Genomic DNA, 26,583 nt, shown 5'->3' with positions numbered 1-26,583 from the left:
TTTTTAATATTGGGTTATAATTTAAAAAAATGTATAAAAGTAATTATGTGGTTTATCTGCCACCTGCCGGATGCTAGGGCGTATTTGCCACGTTGCTGTAGACAACAGACAGAAAGCCTTTACACACGCCGGGAGGATGTCACTTTACTTTTGTCCGCTCACAGTGGTGGACCGAGAACAACTTCAAGCTGCTGAACCACTCACACCTGTGTGTCAGGTTTCTGTCAGCTGGAGCCGCTAACAGCCCCGCGGCTATAACAATGCTAAGTGACGTGATTTTGGAGGAAGAGTTTGACAAGAATGGAGAGGCTTGGTACGACCCGCAGGACCTGGAACATGGTAAGAGCTGCTCGGCTTTGCGGTCGCACCCTAAACTCTGTCTGACTTTGTGGGCTGATGTAATTACTGCATGGACAGTTGTATACAGACAGCAGGATAATATGACTGATTTATTGCCACATCTTGTCTGGTACAAATGTAATAAAAGATTCAAACTTGTATTCTGCTTGATTGGTGGTCATATGAGATTTCTCTAAACGGATGGGACTAGCAAGAAGACTCACAGATGATGACATTGAAGTCTATAGTCTGTTCTTGTGACTACATCATCACACTGGTCATGAGGTGAAAGCTGGTTCCCTGAGGCTGTCCCAGGCCCTTTGTTGGTAACCTTTTGCTCATCGTGCATGTTGTTTGTGCTTCTGACAAGTCTACAAAGTTGGGTTTAGATTAAAATATGTTTAAAGATCTATAGACATGAGACGTTATAAAAAAACGTTACTCTCTAATATGTGATGTGTATGGCTACCTATTTACTAGATTGTGCTTGCATTACATAATGGATTTGTTTTTTTAATTGACATATTCACAGGTATGTTACAATACAGTGATCGAAGATTCAAAATAAATATATATATAGGCAGATGGCTTATTTTGAGTGTATTAAAAGTGGTCGATTGACAAAAAATACATTTTGTTGTATGTAAATATATTGTAATAGTAATTTTTCAAAGCAAAGACTGTTAACATCCACTGGTTTTAGATTCTTAATTAGGGGATTTTATGCTTCCATTTGGCATACACGTAATAAAAGTAAATATGTTTGTTTTGGCCTATGTCAGATGAATTGACACTAAAGGTAGTTGATTGATGCAGCTGAAATGAATCACTTTTATATATAAAATGATAAATGACCAGATCAAGGACCAAGTAGGCAGTCTGTCCTCAACCTGAAAGCAGATGCAGAGGCAGCTTGTTACACAGGGAGATGGCAGCAGGAAGGAAAGGTTTCCTGCTGCATTCCACAGTGGGTCTGATTCGGATTTATTGTTTGTAGATATCAGAAGGATAACAGTTTCTGCAGCAGCATCCTGTCCACCAACAACTCTAAGGACTTCATTGTAGGGCTCAAGGTTGTTATTGTAACCACATGACAGATCGAGTAAAAAAAATCCCAGGGCATACACTGCTGATTGCCAGCAACATGTTTGGTGCCATCGCATTGTTATTGGAGAGTCCCACATAAAACATGCTTCCCTTCTCTTCAGGGGACTAGTCAACATGTCTCTGGACAAGGGCCAGAATTTAAGATCATTTTGTGGGAGAAATGTTGACAAGGAGATCCCAAGGCATGCCTTAGATTCCTCTGTGATTCACCATGCCAGATACTTAACAGTGTGAGACAATCAGGTGTGGGTGTGTGTGTGTTTACCCGTCACACAAGTCTAGTTCTATTTGTTGCCTGTGTTTGGGCATTGAAAGTGTCCTGCCTCTTGTGTTTACATGTTTCCCCGTGCCTTGACAGATCTCCACTTGGCAGCGGAGCTTGGGAAAACTCTCCTGGAGAGGAACCATGAGCTGGAGCAGGCCCTGCAGCAGATGTACTCCACCAACCAGGAGCAGCTGCTGGAGATAGAGGTGATACATGTTTGGAAGAAACTAATCAGACTTCATGAAGCTCAAGCTGAACTAAACCCTCTCTAAGGACAGTATGTGAGCAATGCATATCCATGTCATGCAAAATATGTGTACATGTATATCCTTCAATGGGGGATTTGTCGAGAAAAGTCCATGTCAAGGGTTTTAAAAGCTCTTTCACTGCAGGGGAGGGATCGTTCGTGGTGAATGTCCCTCAACTTTAAATCGGATGAAGTAAAGGCTTATGTAATTCTGAACAGACCTATTGAGCCCTTAGTAAAGCCCTCTTGGCAGGATGCTGTTTACGTAATTATATGAACATTTCAAACAGCTTATTTGCCACCTTTTACTTAGTAAGACGGCATCACATAAAAAATGAAGGAAGTATTACAAAAGTCACGAAAAATACAATATGTGTCATAATGTAGTGGGATAAAAGTCTACGTTGTTCAAATAACCAACATCCTAATGAAGGCTTTGCTTCTGCTACAAAATCAGTTGTTGGTGTTCATCTGTCAATACATCAACCTCTCTGTTGCTCATTTCAATCTATTTTTATATTTTAATAAAGCAGAGTAGGTATTTCATTTGTAGGTTTTAATATATATAAATGAACGCAATGGGACCTTACATTTCAGTGCTCAGACATTTCATTTTGGCACTCAGACAGTGCTTATCTATTTGAGTTTGAGGACATGGCATTCGGCAGGGGAAAGAAGATAAGAGCCTTAATTTGTTTACGGCAGTTGGATCTGTTGGCTTAAGGATTTTTTGAAGTCGATATGATAATCGCCATACGTCTGTCTGACCTTCATCCTCTTGCAGTGTGATACAGGGCTGTGCTGCTGCATGGTTGCATTGTTTTCTATCAAAGTAGTTAAAAGACGATAAAGGGCTATTGCAGGAACATCTTCATAGATAATGTGCACCATGCAAAAAAGCTCAAACATTTCCCTCTTAACAGGCAGCTCTTTGCGTCTAAGAAGCCTTTGTCTGGTTGGTAATAAAATGTTTTGACTTGGGAAATAAAACCAAATATAAAAGCGGGTAAAAGTTGCTACCTCATCTTTTTTTTTAATGGGTTACACTACATGATAAGTCAATCATCAGAAATCTGCCACATAGTTGTTCGAATATATTAACAGTTTAAGCAATTTTCTTTATGCAAATATGTACGTTTTCAGCCTCTTAATAAGGAGATTTCATGCTTTTGGAATTTCAAACCAAGACATTGGAAACAACATTTGTCACTGTAATCTCACATGTTATTGAGCAAACAATTAATCAAAAGATGAATGGACAGATAATAAATAATGAAAATGATCATATTCCTAATTGGAATCAAGAATTCTATGAATACATCCGTAGAGCTTGGGGCCCAAAGTAGCCTTTTTTTTTTGTTATGTCTTATTTTGTTTTTTCAACAGCTCAAATATCAAATATATAGTTTGCATTTATACAAAGCAGAAGAAAACAAATTGATTTAAACATGATATGAATAGAAGACACATTACAAACCTCAAAAAAACCAATCAATCTTTGTCCTTTCCCTCTCTTGTTCTCCAGCACCTGACCAAGCAGGTGGAGCTGCTGCGTCAGATGAACGATCAGCACGCCAGAGTGTACGAGCAGCTGGACGTGGCTGCCCGGGATCTGGAGCATGACAACCGCAGGCTGGTGACGGACAGCCGCCTGGCCCAGCAGAAGATCCACAGGTACCACATCAGTTATCTGTGAATTTGGCTTTTAAATTCTACTTATATATTTGGTTAAGTGCAGTGCCACGATCTCCTTTCTCCTCCCTCTCTCCAGTCTAACAGAGACCGTTGAGGGGATTCAGACGTACATGGAGAGCCTGCAGACTCAGGTGGAGGAGTTGAAGACGGCTCAGGTGGAGCGGGTCAAGAGAGAGCAGTCAGAGCAGCGCCGCAGCCTGGGAGCACAGAGTGTGTCCTGTCTCAAAGAGCTGTACGACTTACACCACGACAGGTATTTCATGTCTGGGGTGATGTGTTTCGTTACACATGTTCTGCTATACAGTGCTAATGGCAGATATCACAGAATGAGACCGAACGAGAACATTCTTTGTAGATCTGTTGTGGGATAAAGTCACAGTTAGTGCTGTACCCAATAGTTTGAAGCTTCAAATTCCAAAGCAACATATGTTGGATGTGTATTCATTACATTAAATGCAGTGTTTGTGCACAAATGCAGATAAAGAAAAGCTTCAAACATATAATTCATATTTTCATATTTGTAGAATTTGGATGGTGCCGAAGTGTTTGACAAACACTATTTCCAAAAGCTTCAGTCATTACAATTAATTGAGAAAAGTTAGATTTGGTCCTTTCCAAAATGTCCCTTTTCATCTTTCAAATACTCTGCTGCAATCCCTATTGTTGGGGTTAAGACCAAACCAACATTTGTTCAATGCTGTCACACTTGCCGCACACAAAGGAAGGCAAATACATGTATTAACAGGCAAGTTTAGCGTCAATCTACCAACACCAATAATTATATTTATATAACCACAATGTCAAAAAAGTTGACCCTCTTCTTTTAGCTGGATTAAATGACATTATATGATGACAGACATTCAAAGCTTCATTTGAACACCTCTATTGAAGGTTTGAATTTTAAGATAATGTTAATGACATTCAGCACAGCTCTAGTTGGAGTAGTGGCTGTGGGGATTTGGACAGTTAACTTTATTACTGAGAACTACTCGCATATATCTGCTTGAGGGTTTTTTCTTGCACCTTTACATGAGAAGTGAAGGTTTAGGGCATCTGAATAGTAAGAGCCCTCGTCTGTTGTCTGATCATCTGTTACCCTCAGTGCACTGCTGACTCAGCTGACTGGACACCTACAGGTCACACAGAGCCGGACCAGACCTCCTTCTTTAGACATAATCTAATGAGGAGGACACTAATCCTCCCCCATTGTCAGGATTATTCTAACACACACAGACGACTGTTGCTTTAGCTCTCTACGTGTCATGCCACTTGTTTGATGTGCAGAGTTGTCATTTATAAGGTTAACAAAATAACTGTTGACATCATTTGGTTTCATGTTTGCAGCAAATGGAAGCACCCAAGGGCGTAGTTTCTGTTTCATTGTCAAAGTAATGCAGTAGGTAGTGAAGGAAACAGCTTATTATAATTAAGTATAGTATATTGACTTGTGAGTAACTCCAACATTAGAGTGCTTTCTTTTCAAGAAAGCACTCTAATGCATCTTTTCATGTAATGCGGTCTCAATGTTTTTAAGTGTTTTATGTCTGAATGTGCTTTTATTAACACTTCCCTATCTTTGCTCAGGCATCTACCCCACGATGGTCTGCGTGTGGAAGGACTCTGGTCACCGCAGGGCTCTTTCCATGACAGGCACAGACGGCAGGACCCGGAGGAGGAGCATGCATCTCTGCAGCGCTCCGTTCAGACCCTCCAGAGCCAGATATCTGCGGAGCGGAGCCGTCGGGAGGCTGCAGAGCGGGAGAGCGAGTTGACCTCCAGCGAGAACAGAGACCTGGAGGAGCGGCTGGCCATGCTGTCCGGCTGCCCAGCCAGGCAGAGGGAGCTGGAGGCCGAGGTGGAGCAGCTGAGGCTCCTCTGGCGAGCTGAATTTGCCAACAGGTAGGCTTGTAAAACTATTTTGAATGCAACTTTATGATTGAGATTTGGGGATACAACATTTGATACCATGCTCCCCACAGGTCAACGACATGATGGGGAAATTAAGGGGAACAAATTAACAAACAAAGACCTTAAATAGAAGTAAATTCTCTGAGATAAGATAAGATAAGGTGGAGCTGTATTAATCCCCGTGGGGTAATTCAGTTGTTTAAACAGCAACAGGGTAAGATTGAAAAACAGGACATCACAGATTCACACAAGATTAAAGATTAAATTGAAATGATATACAGTTAAGTGACTTTTAAAAAATAAGAAATGAATTAAACATATATACATGTTTGGGTCAGTCTGATATACCTGAGACGTATTCCTACTTGTCCCCTCCGCTCTCTCAGTGCCAGAAGACCGGACCAGCTGCTGCTTCCTGACACAATGTTCTTTGCCTCCGAAGAAAGACAGGATGAGAGGGACGAGAAAGTAGAAAAGGACGAGGAGCAGAGGAGAAACTTCAGGCAGAGGTCTAACAGTGACAGCGTTCTGAAAACCACAAACCCAGAGGACATTCGCCGTGATCACGAGCGGCTGTGTGTAAGGCGAGCGGAGGCGGTGAAACAGAGGGGCATCTCTCTGCTCAACGAGGTGGATGCACAATACAGCGCATTGCAGGTGGCGTATTCATAGCATCTCTGGTACAATAGACGCATCAAAAATATTCAGAAGAAAAAGTATTATTGTTGTTGAATTTCTCAATATTTGTTTCGAACAATGCTTCTCTTAAAGGTCACTATTATGCAAAATCCACTTTTTCACGTCTTTTATACATATTTATGTGTCCCCTTAAGAGATTCTGAAAGTTTCAGGAATACAGATTCGCTCTCCTTTTGTCCTGATCCATTTATATACTAGGGCTGTACCCGAATATCCGAATATTCGTTCGTTGGAGTACTATTATTTATATATATATATATATATATATATATATACTATATATTTTTTTTTCATCAACGTAAGAGAGTTGTGTCTCTTCGGGGGGGGTGCTAAAACTTAACCATAAACGTTATTGTTTACTTTCTCCGTCTTTATATTATATCTTTATATGTAGATATTACTTTTTCTCCGTTAATCTCCGTCACGTTGTTTCCATAGCAACAACAACTTCCTGTCAACAGCACTAACTCCCGAAAAATGGTATTCAGGACAGCCCTATTACCCAGCTTATAGTACATGTCGAATTGCGGAATGGAAGCGTTAGGCTCTTTCACACCGGAGTACTTTTCCCAGGAATAGTTCCGAGGAACCTTTTCACCCCTTTTCAGTCCCTGCTCGAGAGGTGGTACTTTCCTGGGGAGGAAAAGGTTCCAATTTCTGATTGGCTGGGCGAATTGCAAACCATGCCTCGTAAAACTCCAAAAAGTTGTGTGAAGCCGCCATTTTATTTGCTCGCATTAGCATTATTAGCATTAGCCCAACGGAGAGAGACTAACTTATGGCAACGCAAAATAGAATGTGGGAGCGGTGGAATTATGAGGAGGTGTCGGTGCTTCTGGCGATTTACTCGGAAGACGCGACCCAGCAGCTTCNCGTGTCGACTCGTCAGCAGCATCTGATCTCTCTCTCCCGTCAGATTAGACTTTACTCGCGTTTATGTCCACATTGATCAGATCCAGCTAGTTCTAGCTAATGATATGACTACCTGCTTATTAAAAGACACCTAAACAATAAGCGTCGCTATACAACCGGGTGAGGCCGCAAAGTATATCGCAGCATTATGCATTTGTTTACATGCCCACCGGAACCCCGAGGCATTACCAACAGATCAACGCACAATCAACCCATACAGGACATCTCTTTCTCCATATTAAGTGTTAGACATTAGAATTGACTATTCTTGTCTGTCACATACTCTTTTGTCTGTCACATAAGTGGCGCAAGGTGCGCAACTGATGCGGTATTGCGCTAAATTATTTTGAACGGACACTTTGACCGGAGAGATTTAGATTTGCCGGTCTTCAGCATATTTTACCGGTCGTAGTCCGGTAATTACCGGCTCGCGTGAGCCACGAAATGTGATTAGTGGCGATTTCATTTGAACGGGGGGACGGCGCAAAGCCAGAAGCATTCGGACCCAAGTAGAAGAAAGGAATGAGGTATTTGCGGACTACAATGACAGAGAAGAGACTGTCAAGTTTGGCAGTACTCAGCATTGCATCAAAACGCACTAAAGCTTTAGATCTTAATAAGTTTGTGAGGCGTTTTGCTGAACAAGATGGTAATCGCCGCATTCAGCTGTTATAGGCATGCTAACTTGATGCTCTGCTCACGGATGACTCGATGAGCATAAACAACTTTTAAGATGATGCAGTGTTTCCCCTACCATTGTCTTGGAGGGGTGCTGCGCCCCGCCAACGGAGCCCTGCGCCCCCCCTGAAATCCAAGGTGTTTATTTGGAACCAAATTGCAACTAATCTATATGTCACGTTTCACATTGAACATGTGCTCTTTTATTAAATAAACTAAACGCTTTCATTTTAAGTTGTGAGTTTAATGTTTTTGACCCTAAGAAACACTGATGCACTAATCAATAACAATAATCCACAGCTCCTCCCTCTGCTCCAGAGGATTTACAAAAATATATCCCAATGCCATTTTTTTTTAGATGGGTACGGAGGAAAAGAGAGAGTTTTGTTTTCTGATACTTTGTGAGTTCCCTGACACACCGGGGACACATATTTATATTTATAAAAGACATCAAAAAGTGCATTTTGTATAATAGGTCCCCTTTAAATATGATTACAGTATTGTATTGCACCGTAATAGGGCTGTACCCGAAAATCCGGATAACCGAATATCCGGATATCCGAATATTCGTTCGTTGGAGTACTATTAGGATTTCAATTTCGTTATTCGGATATACTTTTTTTTATTTATTGAAATCTCCAATGCCAACGTAAGAGCTTGTGCCTATTCAGGGGGTGCTAACACTTAAGTAAGTAAGTAAGTAAGTAAGTAAAACTTTATTTATATAGCACCCTCAACACGGATGTACAAAGTGCTTTACACTTAACCATAAACGTTATTGTTTACTTTCTCCGCCTTTATATGTAGATATTACTTTTTCTCCATTAATCTCCGTCACGTTGTTTCCATAGCAACAACTTCCTGTCAACTGCGCTAACTCTCCTTCAAAATAAAAGCATGTCCATACAAAATAGAAAGCCAAGCCAAATTCCACTAAAGACATACAACTGCAACGAAAGTAACAAACACAATGCAATATCCTTTTCCATTTCAAAGAACACAAATTGGGTTGTATACATTAACAAATAACTATAAAACAACAATACTGTAGAATGACAAAATGAATGCCGTGAAAAAACCGAAATACACGTGTTGAAGCGGTTTGCTGCTGATTATCAAATATCTCTCAGAGGGGCGTGAGAATCAGACAGAGAATCAGCACTTTTGAAACAGGGCTGAAACAGAGGGGATTATGGGATGCCACAATGATCTGTTTGGTATTTAGAGCCTAACACTTCAGAGACATGTTTGTATATATCTGAGACCTATAATATATTGATGAAAAACAGTAGAATAGGGGACCTTTAACTTTTAAAGAAGTCTGTACATAGCATTGAAAATAAAATGTGTGGACCTCCCTAAAATATGCGTTTGTCGTCTAGGTGAAATATGACGAGCTGCTGCGGCGGTGTCAGCGGGCGGACGGGCCCAGCCATAAATCCGTCCAGACGTCCGTTACTGCGTGTGCGAGCGGCCGAACCCTCCGCCGCCGCTCATCACTTCTGTCCGATATGACAGACGGTCAGCAGCCCGAGTACAAGGCTCTCTTCAAGGAGATCTTCACCCGCATTCAAAGAACCAAAGAGGACCTCAGTGACAACATACATCCAATCGAGGACAACGATGCCCAGGGCTCTGCCAGATGATTTTGTTTGTGTCTTTTCAAAGTGTTTGACAAAGGAGACACCTGCAGGCTGCTTTGCTATGAAAATATCAGGGGATGCAATATCCTTGACACGGTGCTCTCCGATTATATCATGACATTTTGATACACTTTGTTTTTGTAAGTCAGCACTGTTCCTTTTATTCCGTCCTTATCGAACAAATGAAGTGTTATAAAACGTGTTATTTAAGCAGCTAAGCAAGAATGCATTTAAAAGTTTAACGACAAATTAGAAAAAATACATAAATGGTAAAGAATTATTGTATGGAGATATATTTATAGTTGAATAATTTGTACTATCAGCTTGTATTACCTCCAACAGTATTCAGTGTTTATGTAATGAGGACACTGTAATCACTTGGTGCTTGGGAGAGAAATGCTCACGTATAATATTGTTGTACGACTTATGTAAACAGAAAAGTTGGAATGTTGTAATAGGATGAAAAACTGTAGTTATGTATTTACTAAAGACTCAGGAGTTTATAATATTAGCTTAACAGCTAATGTGAGGTGGTTATGCAAGTTGTCGAAAGTTTATTTGTAGAGGGTCATCGCCGTGTCAACAGAGTGGATACTGGAAAACTGTTTTGACTAGTTTGTGCTTTCTGTTCCGTCTCTGCTTCTTACGATTGTCTCCATGCCAGTAGGACACATAACAGCTTTGCACTTTTTATTTCTCAATCAAATGTTTTCTTTTTATTTATTGTTTTTTTTACTAACATTACATTCTATTTATTTTCTTTGTTGTTGAATAAGCAAAGCAGATTAGTCAGCTGAGAGTGATCCTGAGGTGCTTACTTTTTGGATGTAAATATCTGACACAGAGGAAAACGTAAAAAACCTTTGCCTCAAGTTGTCGGAATATTTCTTCTGACTAGGAAATTTCCTGATCTTAATATAGAACCAATTGTGTTGATCAGGTAACCATAAACAACAGAAAGACGTTTATTAAATATTATTTATTTTTTACTGTGGCTCTTTTGGCCTGAGATGAGCTTCTAGAGATCATTTCTATTTTGATGAAAAATGTATTTGACATGTCTTCCTTTGCAGTTCAAAATGGTGTTAAAGTAATTTTATTTGTGATCTAATGCTCATGGGGAAAAAGTTGCTTAATGGACAATCCTGTTGTACTAAAATACAGTATGGCATTTAGAGATATGCTTCTTAGAAACTGTGAAACTTATTATTAAAAACATTAACACGTCTGCTGATTTTTCTCTGTCACAATGTCTAAAACACCAACTCTGGCATCATCAGTGCGTGTATCTGAGTGCTGAATTGTGGGTGCGGTAGCATAAGAGATAGCATCACTACATAGTTTGTATGTGCAGAGAAGTTTCAACCTGTCTTCCCTCAGTGTGTTGTAGAAACGATCCAAACACTACAGCAGTGTAGCATTTTCTCTCAGTGCTCCTGCTCTTCTGAACTTCCAGCGTCCAGCTAACAATTAATGAGGCTTTGTCTCTTTTACATAATTAGGTTTTGCATAACTGTGCTTTCCCCACACTGCTTTCAAAACAAGGGGATTGCATACCTCACTTTCCTTAAGGAGACAGGTCTTGGCAAGACCATAAGTATATAAGCACAAATCTTATAACGGCATTAGCAAAGCAATAAGCAAAGGTCTTTCTTTTTTAATGAAATTATTGTTACCTATTGAAATCAAACGAGTAAAGGAAAGCACAAGTAAAAGATCACCAAAATTATGCAAACGCATTTCTATTATTAACAAAAAAACATGAATGTATGAAGTGTTTTTGGTAGCACTTCACTGTATAACAGTTGAGTTATTAAATAACAAGAATTATGCAAAAGCATTTATACCTTCAAATGTACTCCCCTGATTATATGTCCAGTAGGGAAAGTGTTAGAAGATATATAAAGTGATTTTGGTAGGACTTTACTTTATAACAGGGAAGTTATTTAATATTGCATTGCAGATTTAAGTTGTCGGCTTGTTTTGATAGGGATTAGGTTGAAGCTCCTTGTATACCTAACTTTGGTTGTTTAGAGACGTCGTTTTAAGGACTTTTTGTTTTTGATCCATCAAGATTGCATTGCATCTGTTAGTAACTTTCTGAAGAGAAACTGAGGAGGGCTTTTAAATTGAAATTACTTCCAAATATCTTTTGCTCGCTTTTCTGTTGACTGGTGTAAGGAAGAAAATTTGTTTTAAACGAAGGTACATGGTCAAATCTCTTTTTTACTCAATTTCAGTCCTAGAAATGAGACTTTACATTAAAACTTTTTGAAAGGTGCAAAACTTTTAAATACTTGTCACTATTTGCAACGTTACTATTCTCGCAATGACTTTACGAATATTCTAATGTATATATATATGCATCATATTTGATTATTATATTGTTATTTAATTTGTAAAGCCTTTCGGGGCTGTGATATGGTAGCGTGGCCGAGTGGTCTAAGGCGCTGGATTTAGGCTCCAGTCATTTCGATGGCGTGGGTTCGAATCCCACCGCTGCCAAATTTATTTTATTCTTAGAGACGGCTTGTATTATTTGATCAAATGGAAAGGTTTGGCAAGTAACATAAATAAAGGACTAGTAATAATATGTTGTAACGTAGTAAATAACGTTATTTTAGCAGTTCTGCTCCCAATGAAACACGTGACAAGCCCAAGATATTACGTTAGCAAATGCAGACTAATGAAGCAGAGCGTCAGATATTGGAGTATTTGTAGCTAATAGTTTAATTAATCTATATGACAACACGACACAGTTGAATTCTACACGTGTAGTTATATCAAATACAACCCTGTAGTTGGCAGACTCACCATGTTAATAACCACTCGTAAACTTTAATGGCGTCTGTTCTTTACACTGTGCATGCTGACGATGTGGGTGGGTCAGATAACGGAGTGTTTGTAACATTAATAGTTACATTAATCTATATGACAACACGACACAACAGTTTAGATTAATTCTACACTTATAGATATATCATATATATAAGACTCACCATGTTTATTAGGACGTGTAAACTTTGATAGAGTCCGTTGTTTTCACTATATACGTAAAACGAAACAAACTAGCTAGCATTCCCTCATATTGTTCAACATTTCTCCACCGTGATTGGTTAAATGTTGGACGAATGTAGGAGCTCGCACTCTCATTGGCCAAAGAATGTTGGAGCTTGGCGTGGGTTCGATTCCCACCGCTGCCAAAATGTTTACATTTTTTCATAGAATTCGCCTTGTTTCTTTATTATTTGAACATAGGTTCGTTAGACATTTGTCACTATGGCTCATTTTGCCCTTAAAGATAACTATTTAGGACTGGGGAAATCGTTGGCAGTGCAAGTGCGCACTCTTGTGGCAACCTTATGCACACATCCACAAGTTCAGTACTTACATTTTATAGGAAGTGATAGATTACAATTGTGTCATGGGAATTCATTTTAAATTTAAAGTTATGCTTTTCTTTTAATTGTATAGAAAAGATAGAAATTATAAAGTGAAGCTCGTATTGTAGGCATTCATAGTTAATGCTTTTATTTCGCAAAAGTGTACAAAATTACTTATTCAACTCTTTGTGAATCACAACAAATAGTTATCATTGAACCTGGAAACATGCTTTAAATAAAATCAATCAAAATTGTAATATGTGCAGTATAAAATTAGATTCATAGTTACTTCAAACTGTAGGGAAATCAATTACATTCACACAACTCAGGTTTAATACTTTTAAGCAGCCTGGTAGTTTCATCGTTTGGAAATAAGATACCCATACAAAAAAATGTAAAAGATGGAAGACATTTTTATATAACATGACATTCCAAAGCTGTTTTTTTCTCACAAACTATAGTGACCGCGATCCATCCAGTACGTTTTCAATACAAATGGTTTAGTTCTAACAGAGTATGCAGGATATCATCAGTATCAGCAGGCTGAGGCCCATCAGCAGCAGGAGGACCAGGGGCTGCTGGGGGGTCCAGGAGAGGCTGAAGAAAGCTGAGCTGGAGTGAGGCTGTCTGGACTTCAGGTAGTGCTCCACAGAGTCCGCCAGGCTGTAGGACTTGGGACAGTATCCCAGCTCTCGACGAGCTTTGTCAATCTTGAAGGTGTGGCTCACAGCTATGCTCCTTACCTGCAGTGGAAGACATTTACATCAATTCATAATTCATCAAGACAGAAATCATCTCCAGACGCTGCAGGACAGGAGAGAAAGGTAAAGGTCACACTGTCAGGCTAATGGTTTACATTAACCTCTATTTGGCAAACTTGGTTTTACATTCGGATAGCCTGTGACTGATTGATGCCTCCGGTTACTGCATCTCCTTACTTACTTGGGTATAAGGTGTCAGCATGTGATGTGAAAATGAGTTCAAACAGACACCAGTGAGACAGGAAAAGCTTGTTACCAATCTGTCATCTTCCAACTCGCTCCTTAGGTTAAACTGCCTCAAACACTGCTCAAATTCCACAACATATCTATCTATGCATGTACAATAACCGGCCTTCAACGTTACCTCACTTGAGACAACTTTAAAGCTTTAGGCAATTCACTTCCCCAGGCGTTACCTTACTGTGCTGAAGGCATACATTTTTACAAATTGGCCACACATTAGTTATAACATTTGAAATAAGCACACAAAAATATCTTCCTTGCAGACCAGAAATGTGTGTGCGAGAGGAAAAACTCTGCACATCACGCGATGGCTTAACCTGAGAGTTGGCAGGATCATTTGAGGCCAGCTGCCGACTCCGCTCACCATAGCAACAGCTGAGGTCACTTCCTGAAGACTTCATCCTGACCTTCCTGCTCTGACCCTCAGTAGTTTATGTTTTATTCACAGGAACAATCATTAATCCCCGGGCCAGCAGCTGTCTGACAGAATGAGCTAGCGGCCCACAGGCTCAGCTCAGTTTCTGTCTCATTACATTTTCATGAGTCTGTACAGGCGGCGGAGGGAGGCTCCTTAAGAAGCAGCGGAAAGGTCTTCCCCCGGCAGGATTACTGCACACTGCCCTTTTCCTGATACACTATCATTATTCCGTTTTTTTGAAGTAGTGCTATGTAGGAGTGGATGGTATTCAGATGCTTTTAGTGACTAGGGCAACTTTGGGATTTTATTCTTGATGACATTTTTTGAAGGCTCATTTTGGTTTACCATAATTAATGCACAAATCAGACGAAGGAAGGGAAGAGCAAAGGGGCTGATAGGAAAATACCCGCCCTAATGAAGTCTGTCTTCACTGTTGTGGAAGAGACTAAAGCATAGATCTACAGATGAGAGAGCAGACATCCAACATACAAGAACATACTTTCACTAAGGTAGCTATAGATACGGTCCTTATCTCTGCTTAGGTTATTCCAATCAGAAAGCCTAAGGAATAATCTGAGGAGTTATACACCATTTTCTTTCCAAGAATCAATTACAGAGTTCAATTTTAGTATGTCACAAAACTTGTTGAGGACAGAACAAACTAAGCTTTCAAAATTCATGGAGTCTGAAACGTGTTTTGACCAAAGAGGCAGGAAGAAGCATGATTACCTCGCTCCTGGTGAAGAGCAGAGGCACCTCTATCACAGGTCTCAGGGCTAGATGCAAATACTCAACAAGGATGGCTGAAAAGAAGAAGAATATACATGCACGTTAGTATTGGTAACAACTCACCGAATGTTTGAATACATAATGCTCTAAAAGGTAGAAAAATAATGATGAGCTACCTGCTGAATAGACGAGTGAAACAGGAAGGTTTATCGTTGGTTGGCTGTGGCCCAGCCTCTCAAACTGCAGCATGTAACAGAGAGAAAAACATTCCACTCAAACTATAAATATCCCTGACAGCATAAAGGATAAGGCAGGTTATTTTATATCTAATAGATCTATAGATATGTAGGTAGCTAAGTAATGACCACAAGTGTCTAACAATACCATGCACCATATCCTGTCCAAGCCCATTCATGGATGTAAATATTAAAAACATTTTTCAGATATTTTCTTTTTTTTAAAGATTCAGTCGTTTGTTAAAACAGCTTGGTTTCACTCAAACAGTGGTCAATAGTGCATTATGTTTTGGATTATTTCAGCGGCCAATTAAAACACTTTTGTGGTAGTAAAAGTGAACTGTAGTATCTGACTGGATTTTTTTTGAACAAAGATGGATCCCGCTGAACACAGAAGAACAACGTAATCAAGCTTTGGCTTCACAGACAATACTTGTTGGTAAAATCGAATCAATGTTAGTTTTGTTGTTTTCATGATATTTGCTGACAATAGGAATATACAGTATATGACCTGCATTACTATTTAACTTACCAAAGGTCTCAACCACTCAAACAGATTTAATGAAACTCCATCATTGATGAAATAGGCCTGTCCACTCTGCAAAGGAACAGAAAACAATTAATAATAGGAGCTAGTTTTAGTTTTGAGTAACTATATCAGGACTGAGGGAATAATTAACTTCAGTTAATAATAAACAATATTTAATTCATAAATCTGTATCTGACACTTAAAAAGTATGGTTAGGAGCGTTGTTGCATGTCGTAGTTTAAAACCTAATCTTTAGCTCTGATTTATTCTGTGTAGTTTCATCAGATTCATCACATCATAGATCTATGGGTTTGTCTGTTTGTCCTGACTCACAGCGACTCCGTTCCTCTTCAGAGTGAGAGCCTCGGCTGCCAACTTGTGGGCCAACACCAGGTTATCCACATGGACCCAGTTCATCCGGGCCCGGGGGTCACCAAACCTGAAGCTGAACAACCGGCGCTCCACATTCATCTGAGAGATAGAGAGGGAGGAGGGACGTCGTTCTGTGGTTAGTGTGGTGGTTCTACATCACACATTCTGTATTATTTAACATGCTAAAGCAAAAGTGAAGCATCGTTATGTCTGTACATCATAAAAACATTTTTGAAAAGAAAAGTTCAGAAAAAAACTGTCTTACATTTCAGCGATTTATTGACTTTCAATAAAACTAGGCACTAAAAAAAGTAAATTGACATTAAACTATTTAGTCAGAAATGCATTCTGCAAGGGAGGCTACAGACACTACAAAATGTATATCTTTCCCAGTTCCAAAATAAGATGAATACATACATTGTTAAAATATACCAAGTTGATTCTGTGTCTCTCACCATGACTCTGTGGAGGTGTCTCCTCTCCTCTGGTCCGTAGATGCCGCAGGGCCGCAGGACGCAGCTCCGAAGCAGACCTCCACCTGCACAAGGGACCATTCAAAACTTCAGTGAAAACATGCATGTAATGTGTTTTAAAGGTCCCCTATTAAACTGTTTTTCATTACTTTATTATAGGCCTCACAGATATATACAAAACATGTCTCTGAAGCCACTCCCCACGCCCCTCTGAGAGATATTTGGTTAAAAAGACACAATGCTGCTCTAGGAGGAAATTCAGGTGTTAAGGGGGGGGCAAAGAAATCCTCACCGATGCTGTTTTTTTTCCTTCCTTTTCCGCTGTGTATCAGCGGGGACAGACTTTTGTTTTTGTCATTTTGTTTGTGTCACATTCTACTGGTGATCTTGAAGAAATATTTTGTTAATTCATCTCGCACGACTCCTCTAGCTATTTAGTTTTAAGAATACCATAGATGCAAGAAAAGACTATGAAAAGACTGTGACTCAGACACAATGCAGCGATTATGTGTCTGCTACTTCAGCACCACGGACAGCAAACATTTTTTAAATAACTTGTTTACCCTTTTAACTCTTATTTTCTAATTTAATCAAATGATTATTTTTTTCAAATGAACTATGAACTTTCAACGTTGTACTTAAGTCAATTTGAGTGAATGTCTTTTGTTTCTTTTCACCACTGCAGAGGTTTTCTTTTACGTGCAGCACATGCTGGAGCAGATACAGGAACTTTAACTTGCAGTATGTAATAAAACAGCAATGAGATACCATCACCTTATACATTTAATTCATATCCGAGCTTAATTTAATGAAGGCGATGCTCACTGTTGGATGTCGGGTTACACTGGAGGAGGTGATGGGACACTTCACAGCTGAGAATGTAAATAAGATGAAGGAACTCGAAACCCATTTCATGCATTAAAGATGTTTGTCGCACTGGAAACTAGACAGTCTTGCCAAGCTCTAAATTTGAACTGGTGTCACTGAGTTCATATGGGATCGAACAAACCGTTTCCATGGCAATCACTGAGCGCTTCAGAGTGTTTCCTTTTGCACAATTATTTTACAGCTAAACCCAAAAAGCTAAGGCTGCTATCTCCTCTGATCTGATTTCCATTTTCCATTTTGTCATTGCACACACTGACCTTTTAGGGAGCATCCGTCGGCAGTGAGGACCATCTGCTCTGCTATTGTTTTGGTTCTGGAGTAGTTGTCAATGTGCTGGAACAGAGATAAAAACAAAATGCTGAAAGTGTATTATGTTTGGCAAATGTACGGGACATTTAAATGTGTTGGTCTAGTAGCAAAACCACAGTTTAAAGACAAATCAAAGCTCTTGTTCGGTGGAAGCAACAGCATTAAAATGTAATGAAAATACCAACATTTTTAATATTTATCATGCAGAAGAGCCCATTTTAGACTAATATATATATTAAAGATTAGAGATTATAATTATAGCTGCAATTATGTGTAAGCATTACTTAAATTGATTTGGACTGATTGTTATGCTGTTTTAAAAAACGTGTCTTTATATTTAATGATTATGTGTTGTATTAATAAACCCACAAAGAAATATATCAAAGAAATGTAGGAGAATACGCATTTTATCAAATCAAATAAAAAGTTAATCCAATAAAAAATTATATGCAATAATATAATTGCACAAAATACAATAAAATGGTACATGAAAGATGCATTTTGCTCACTATTTGTTTAATTGTTAATTGTAATTGTGCTAGATCCCATCACTGCAATATTCAATATGATAAGTTATTTGCTTTTAATGATTTTCTTTATACGCACCACGTCGGGGGGTACACATTGCACCGAGCCCTCGTCCCCATCCTCAATTGGTTTCCCAGCAAACACCACATTGATGGTGCTGGTGTACACCAGCCTGGGGATGCTCCTCTCCCTGCACACTGAGAGAGAGGCAGGTCACACACCGAACACTACAGAGAGGATTTATATGGATTTGCGGATTACCAACTTTATTTTGGCTACAAAAACATAACATTATGTCTCACTATTTACTGCAGAAATGATTTGTTTATAATGTGTGATTAATAACTTTTCAGCTAAATTAGCTATTAAAACGTTTTTTTTTCAAACTCACCAGACCAAGTACATTTCACATCAAAGTTAAGAATGTCAATTACCTCTTAATTTGTATTTGTAAATATGATATTGAATCACTGATACATGAATACCTACCGTTTATGACATTATTGGTCCCGCCCACATTGACTGACTCCACCTGTTCTTTTCTCAGCTGACAGATAAACAAAATGATAATTATAATGAATATGAATGATACATTGATGTACAAACTTCTTCTTACATCGTGACTAATTGCTCTCTCGTACACAAACAAACAAACTAACTGTAGTGAGGTCAATTTGCTTTAATTTCTTTATTGGTGGAGCAATGGGGGTTTTGGCATTGAAGGAGCATTAGTGTAATTATTAACACTAGTTTCTGAACAAAACAGAAGCAGTCAGTGACCAAGGGCAGCCTTAAAGTAATTTGAGCTTGACTGAGAAGTAGTAGGTATGTGTGTATGTGTGAATGTATGGCATGTGTGTAGGTATGTGCACTCGAGGGACGGTTTGTCGAGAGCAAATACTGGGGATGCTGCTTTTCTGGTTCTCCAGCTGCAGGGTGTGTGTCGGTAAGTGCACAGCACTGGAACACACATGTTTATCTGGTTTTACTATTGTGTTTGTGTTTGAGTCAATTGACATTTGTTTGTGTTATTCTGTAATCCTCTGATTTCAAACTCCAAATAAAAATATAGTAATTAAGAGAATTTGCATGTAATCAAAATTCAAATAATAATAATGAAAACAAAAAAAATCCTAATTATTTCTAGTAATTTGTTAACTTTGTTTAGCTAGTATAAAAATCTATGTTTTATGGAATAACCCTGATTTACAATCACGGCTGCGTGTGTGCTCTCCTCTAGGAAGAGAACAACCTCTTCTAAATAAACTGTTGTTGCATTTATCTTCACCTCTCACAAGAAGGTCTGGTACTTATTCATATATTTTTATGAACGTATTCTGCATGTACACAGATTACTACATTGAAAAGTGAACAAAGCACACCAATGAACATCCTCCCTAGTCTTTTTTCCTCTGGCTGAAAAGGCTTAAAGAAAGGAAAGTCACCTGTTCTGGTCCAGACATGCCGTAAGAAGCCGTGTGGAATATACAGTCGACCCCTTCACACATTTTATAGAGGGAAGAATAATCCCGGATGTCACCCTTTGAGAACAAAAAGAAAGAAAAATGACCCCTAAATGTAATGCTTGATGCTTCATTTGGAAACAGCCATCTTCATTAGTTCCATTATTTTACATCCGTCTCATGCGGTGTTATCAGTAAGGTCTTAGCCTCTCATTCATAAATACACACAGTCACACACACACAGTCACACACACACACACACTGGCAGCAGGCTACCATGCAGTGTGCTGGCAAACCATCAGAAGCTATTTGGGTTTCTGTGTTTTGCTCCATGACAGTATGACAGGAGGACTGCCAGCCCCATGTGTCCACAAAGCAGTTTGACAAGTTAGGAGCATTGCAGTCAAAGAGCATGTGTGAGTTAATATCTATCCCATGGAAGGACAGTTGTAATTAAGGTAAGTGTGCCATGAGGCCTTCAGGTGAAACCCGAAACATGTCTCCACCCTCTGTGACCCAGCAGCTGGCGGTCTGAGGCAGATCACTCACCTGTGTCTTTTTTCAGGACAGAATGCAGACTAACCACAGAGACACACTGACGCTGGCTCATTCAAGGCTAAAGACGATTTTCAAGTCTGTAAGGAGGCGTGTTGGTTAAAAGAAGAAGCTATTCTTTAGGTGCCATGTATGTTTACCTTTCCCAAATGTTATTGGCATGTATGCCTTTTAATTTAACTAGTTCTGAATTGGCGATAGACAGGCTAACATTTAAAAATTAAGTGAAGGGACAGTTATTGGGCACAATACCAGGGAACCACAGCTTTATGACTTAAACAATCATTGCTGTTGTTGGTGTAGTATCCTGTATAATTACCCTGTCATATTGACTTGAATTAAATTGTCGGGCAAGATTATTTTGTAAAATGCATGGAAGATTAGAGAAACAGAAACATCTTCATCTTTTTAGTAGCAGGATCTCAGGTCCCTCACTGCTACATACCTGATAGAAGGTGGCCCCATCAGGGATGTCACAGGGAGGCCTGTTCATGTCCAAAAGGATCACTGACACCCCCTGGTTAGCCAGATCTCTCCCCAGCCTGAACCCAAAGTATCCCCCTCCCCCTGTGACCAGCACCTTCCCTGAGGAGACGCCCCGGGCCAGCACTGTCTCCTCTCCCAGTCTGGAGGCCCAACTCTCTGGGCTGCTGCAGCTGGTTGCCATGGCTCCACTCAGCCTCTGGCGGATGGCGGGGGTCGGGCTGGAGGCGATGGTGGGGGCTGGGTGGTCGACCCATGGCTGCTGGGGGAGATCGAGCATGTTGGGTCCACTGGCCTGCATGACACTCTGAAGCTGCTTCACCTCGCAGAGAGCCCCCAGACTTATGTCCTGATGGGTGGAGTAAAGGTACATATCGATTTTAATAATTGTTAACAGAATCAAAATGTAATCTGGCAAAATGGTCACATCAGTTACAGTTTAACTACAATGGCCTCAAAATTAAACTTCAATGCAATGATTATCTCACAAAACTAAAAAAAAATGTTTTTCTAAAACTGGAAGATCAAGTTTACACACATCTTCCTGAGTATAACATATTTCATGGACTGGTAATCATTTCATGATTAATTAAAGTAAACGAAACAAAATTATGTTTATTTTTTATACTTTTTGTGAAAAAAACACAAATACACATGCAAAACACATGAAACAGCCATTGTTTTTTAGAGATAAAGGGTGCAGTCTCCAGCCACCAAAGCAATATCCATATATTAACACTTAATATGTAGGCTACCTCTTCTGTCTTTTCAGCAAAACGAATCAGCGAGTGAGACATTTAGCATTCAAAATGAAAAATCCGACTCGCGGATCAGATTTCCGTCACGTGCATACTTTAAATGTCTCTAATAGGCTACTGATATTAATACTCATAATTATACATTTACCTTAATATTCCTGTCAACCTCTCACATCCATACCTGTGGCGGTTGGCTCGTGAAATAATCCCGTCTATACCTTCCCCTCCCTCTCGCGCATGGTGCCTCTCGCGTCACATCTCTCTGTCTATCACCTGCACCTCACCTGAAGACACTACCGTAATGTCTGTGTGCGCGGCGCAGGAGGATCGTGTTTCCAGGAGCATCAAGTGGCAACAGAGCCTGCCCCTTTTGGGGTGTCTCGAATTTAAATCCCTAGATCATAGCAATACAAACTCCAATTTGTTAGTTTTGTTTATTCAGTGTAATGTGTGTCGAAAACCTGTCAAATTTCCTATCTTATCTAGTGTTATATCAGTTGATTATTATGTGTAACTAAATAAAGTCTGCACTCATGGACAGATTATAAAATATCAGGCAACTGGGACACATGCACGCTCACAAATATAAATGAACAGAAAAATAAAAATAAAAGTTTAAATGACTTGTTATTGACTATTGTGCATTATGTTATTGGTTATTGGAGGCCATATTCTAAAGATTTTTTTATTATTTAATATATATATATTTAATATGGGTGTTACGAGATGTATCCATAGATCTAGTTTCTTAATTTTGTGCACAAGATTGATGCATTTAACTCCAAAATCTTTTCTTTTTTTTTAAATCTACCCGGGGGAGCATGCCCCATACAAGTAGAGAGGTCCACCCCCCACTTAAAACATGTTCACATGGATATGATACTAAATATATTTGTACACTTTTTATATAGTAATGTATATAGTATGTAAATTACCTTCTAGTTTGGTAGTAAATTGGTCTAGTGTAGATACTTTTAATTCATTATTTACATTTAATGTTGTGTGATCTTTGGATACTCTATTGATATATATATATATATATTTTTTTTTTAATATATATTGTCGGGCTGGCTTAGCCCCTGATGTTACTAGATCAAGGCAACACCCTTGTAAAGTTCCCCCAACAATTGGTCATGGTGTCTTTGTAGTAGCTTTGGATGTTTTTGTGGTTGTTTAAGGTCTCTTTGTAGTCTTTTATCATCACTTCCAGTCGCTCTTGTCTTTTTGTTGTCATTCGACTTATAAATGTTAACTATCACTTTATAAAAGGATCTGATACAAACAATCCATCTTCTTTCCTCCCATTGCCCGCCCCGGTATAGACCAGGGATCTTAAACATAAGTATTTCTGCTAATTCCTATCCCAATGCAATAGAAAACGGTGAGGATTTTGAACTTAAAGGCTTAAGAATACAGTCAGGCTTAAAATCTCAAGTTTATTTTGGGAATTTGGATCAGATGAAAAGGCCACGGGGGCATATAGTAGGCCATGAAACATCTTCATGTTATGTGTGGCAAGTTAAAATGATTTCTATATGTCTGTAAACACAGGCCAATCAAATCTCTAGTGATATAACTAATGTATTTTTGACATGACAAAAGGCCAGGTGAAACCACAGCGATCACTCCCTGAGCTCAGTGTTTTTGGAGAGGACAGAAATAGACGCTTCATATTTTATTTAGAAGACAGCCGACAGACTGCCAAACCTGAGCTGACAGTTATGTGCTGCACGTAATTAAAGAAGGGTGAAAAAAATAATTTTAAGTAGATAGAGCTCTTGAGTACAGAGGCAATTTGGAGATAAACTGGACTCTGGAAAAGGAGGATGAATTTGAAATGTTCTTTTTTGATGTACTCTTATTTTTCAACAGATAGGACATGATGTGTGATTTACCACTAATCCCAGATTGCATTTACTCTCATTTGGGTTGTGTGGCTTTAGCATCTCCTTTAGTATTTTAATTTCTGTTCAAGAGACAGTATGCAGGCCGAGGGATACGAACATCATGACATAAAAGACTCCACTGATTTAGCATTGTACATAACATTGTCAGACTTACTATAGACAGTCGAGGGGAAACAAGAGCAGAGAAAGCAGAGATATCATCATTTTCATTGTGGGGGAAATGTGCTGTTTACCCACAATAGTGGTTTGAACTATGCTAATAAGCGCTTATGTAGCAAATGACATAACTTGAGCAAGACTTCATTGACATGTCTTCATAGGGCCTCAAAAGCAACATTTACCAGCTGCTTTTTAGTCTTTACTCCATGTTTTTGTCTTTTTTTAGGACAATAAATGAATAACCTTACCTTTATATATAAGAGAACATGATCAGTCCTATCTCACTGCCTTCTTCCTCTGCTGCTCATTAGTTTTTTCAGCACTCGGTGTGATAAGAGGATTGAGTTACTCTCTCATTAAATGCTGCCAAAGCACACCAATGAATCACAGAGCAGTGGGGAAGAAGAAGATGAACCTTTTATTGTATCCTTAATGGGAAATGCAGGTGTTCACTCAGCTGTAACACAAAGTACAAAACACACACATGCACAGGACAGGACCTATACACATTAGGTCTGAATACATATACAATCACATGCATTTTTCTGAGCAAACAGGAAGTGCTGTGGGAACAGTGCTGACCTGTGTAAACCATATCTACACCTTTGACATTCTGCTACGTTGCTCAAGAAAAGGTTTGGTCAATTAATCAATTATCTCCATTTTCTGTCCTAGGACTAATCAAAACATCTTTAAGGTATGCATGAAAACTACCAAAAGGACAGCATACTGTGAAAACCGATACAAATTATATTTATTTAACCAAGTTTTATACAAACTTTGGATTCTATTATTCTGTAGTCTAGGACGCATTTCATTACTCAGATATGTCCTACTTCACAGTGCTCCTCTGAGAGCATGGCCCCTTGTGACAGCTCTGTAAATAACAAGAATAATCAGACATTTGGTATTTATAATGTACTTATAGAATAATTTAAAATGCAATGCAAAACCCTGCACACTAGTTACTGTTTTGACAAGACAAGTGGACAGCTGTCTCTCATTTTGCACGACTGAGATTTGTAACATCTGTGAAAAAAGTATAAATTCAACCTGGAAATCTGCCTGTTTGGAGAGAATAATAGAAAAAAACACAAATTAGAGCTTCAGTTCTTATCCTCAGTGCACTTTTCAGATTTAACCCTATAGTAGGGCTGCTCAATTAATCGTATTTTAATCGCCATTACGATTTTGGCTTGCAACGATTATGAAAACAACATAATCGAAATAAAACGATTTATTTCTTTTTTTATTGATTTTTCAGTTGAATTATACTTAAAGTTAAGGGTAATCAACTGTTAAAAACATACTGTTCACATTTATTTTTTCAATAAATTGAATTTTTTCAAAGTAAATGGATAATCGTTTTGGTTAATCGTGATATCAATTATTGACCCAAATAATCGAGATTATGATTTTTGCCATAATCGAGCAGCCCTACCCTACAGTAAGTATATCGAGATAAATAGGATTAAGGATCCCACAGTAATTTGTCGTCCTAATGGGCAGCAGAGGGAGCCAGACAACAGCTTTGAAATACACCATGAGCCTCTAAACACCACAGATCAGTTTGAGGTCACTCATGGTTTGATCTCTCTTATCCATGTGAGCCAATCTAAATTCAGTAAATCATGTTGAGTTTAAAACTGATGCTGGATCCGTTGCCCCTGGTCGTCCTCAGTGCTCTGGTTATCTTCTAGATATTTCTGAACCACTTAGACAGAAATATAGACAAAAATGGAGAGGGTCATGTTCCCCTGGGCTTCTATATGCGTCCATAAATCATGTAGACACAGGGTGATGATGACGTACTTAATTATTTTATTTTGATAAGATCCGCTTTCATAAAGATTCTTATAAGAAATGAGACAGAATGACATACTCTAAAATCTACAGAGACCACCACACCTTGGATCCTTGTGAACTACCAAGAAATGCAGAAAATATGACAAAATGTAAAAAATGGCCAATCATTATGCTGTCGCAGGCAATAATTGTCTAATCCAATAACATTATACTTGTGAAGTGGGTTAACATTTCTTGAGTTAAAAATAGAGCAATTACCCAGCATCCCTGCTTTTAACACTCCTCAGTGAAAGATGCGTCAGGATGTGTCAGGTTTATTTGTTTTGTTGAAATTAGTGGATATTAGTTCATATAAGTGGATTAGTCATACAGTTAGCTCTTTTTAAGAAACGGGACCTCAGGGGTTACACTTCTGAAAAGAGGCAGCCTGATGAGCTAATACTGAGAGGATTTTAAGCTAAATCAATTAGTTTGACTTTATGTATAACTTCCCAAAAATCACTTGTGTGAAAAAGTGGGACAGAGAGAAAGGAAGCTGTGAGCGGCAAAGGCAGTGGTTGAACTTTAATTATCCTAGTATCTGAAACGAGAGTCCACAGCGATGCAAAGTGCTCTGTGAAGCCTAACATTAAGAAAAAGCAGCATCTCTATTGCTTGTGGTAGAAACTGCGGGGGTCTTTGAGTTTAATCTGCTCTGCTCATTAACTCTTGCCACAAACTGAAGAGGGACTAAATCTTGCAGGAAATAAAAGTGTCACTAATGTCTATAGTTTTAAGGGGGGGGGGAGTATTGATGCAGGAGCAATGATTTGCTGATTAAACCATTAACTTATATTTAGAAAAGTGTCAGAGTTCTGCTCTCTTATCTGTCCAACACATTGAATGAAATAAAAGTGCAGCATAAGGGCTGACTGCACTGCAGACATGTGACAGGAGGACATAGAGGACAGGAAAGGAAATGTTCCTCAGTGACCTTCAGTCAGCCTTAAATGCAGGAAAGGAAATTACAATCAGCCAGCAGCCAAACTCTTGACCGATGGGCAGCCAGCCAGCAGTCACATTATCTGGAAATACTCTGAAAGCTATACTC

At 39.0% G+C, this 26,583-nt stretch overlaps 2 protein-coding genes and 1 non-coding gene across 4 annotated transcripts in view; 2 read left to right on the top strand and 1 right to left on the bottom strand.

The window, feature by feature from the left end:
- Nucleotides 1-26,583, bottom strand: part of kdelr2a (KDEL endoplasmic reticulum protein retention receptor 2a) — a 263,345-nt gene that overhangs the window by 19,264 nt on the left and 217,498 nt on the right. The gene's annotated exons all lie outside the window — the stretch shown is intronic.
- cdr2a (cerebellar degeneration-related protein 2a) lies at nucleotides 86-10,720 on the top strand. Of its 2 annotated transcripts, none has more exons than XM_010773751.1 (7): nucleotides 86-339; nucleotides 1,805-1,917; nucleotides 3,484-3,632; nucleotides 3,730-3,906; nucleotides 5,238-5,552; nucleotides 5,948-6,218; nucleotides 9,233-10,720. In XM_010773751.1, exons 1-7 carry the CDS (start codon nucleotides 261-263, stop codon nucleotides 9,494-9,496), a joined length of 1,368 nt encoding a protein of 455 aa, XP_010772053.1. In that variant the 5' UTR covers nucleotides 86-260; the 3' UTR covers nucleotides 9,497-10,720. The 2 variants fall into 2 exon arrangements, with proteins under 2 accessions (XP_010772053.1, XP_010772054.1); XM_010773752.1 differs by having other exon boundaries at nucleotides 5,948-6,241; nucleotides 9,233-9,297.
- Nucleotides 11,917-11,998, top strand: trnal-uag (transfer RNA leucine (anticodon UAG)). Its single transcript has one exon. It is a non-coding gene; the product is annotated as a tRNA-Leu (tRNA).

Source organism: Notothenia coriiceps, unplaced genomic scaffold, assembly GCF_000735185.1.
Source record: "Notothenia coriiceps isolate Sejong01 unplaced genomic scaffold, NC01 NC01_scaffold00012941, whole genome shotgun sequence".
Classification (NCBI taxonomy): domain Eukaryota; kingdom Metazoa; phylum Chordata; class Actinopteri; order Perciformes; family Nototheniidae; genus Notothenia; species Notothenia coriiceps.
Note: the sequence above shows the minus strand (reverse complement) of the source record. Positions and strands in the feature narration are given on the sequence as shown.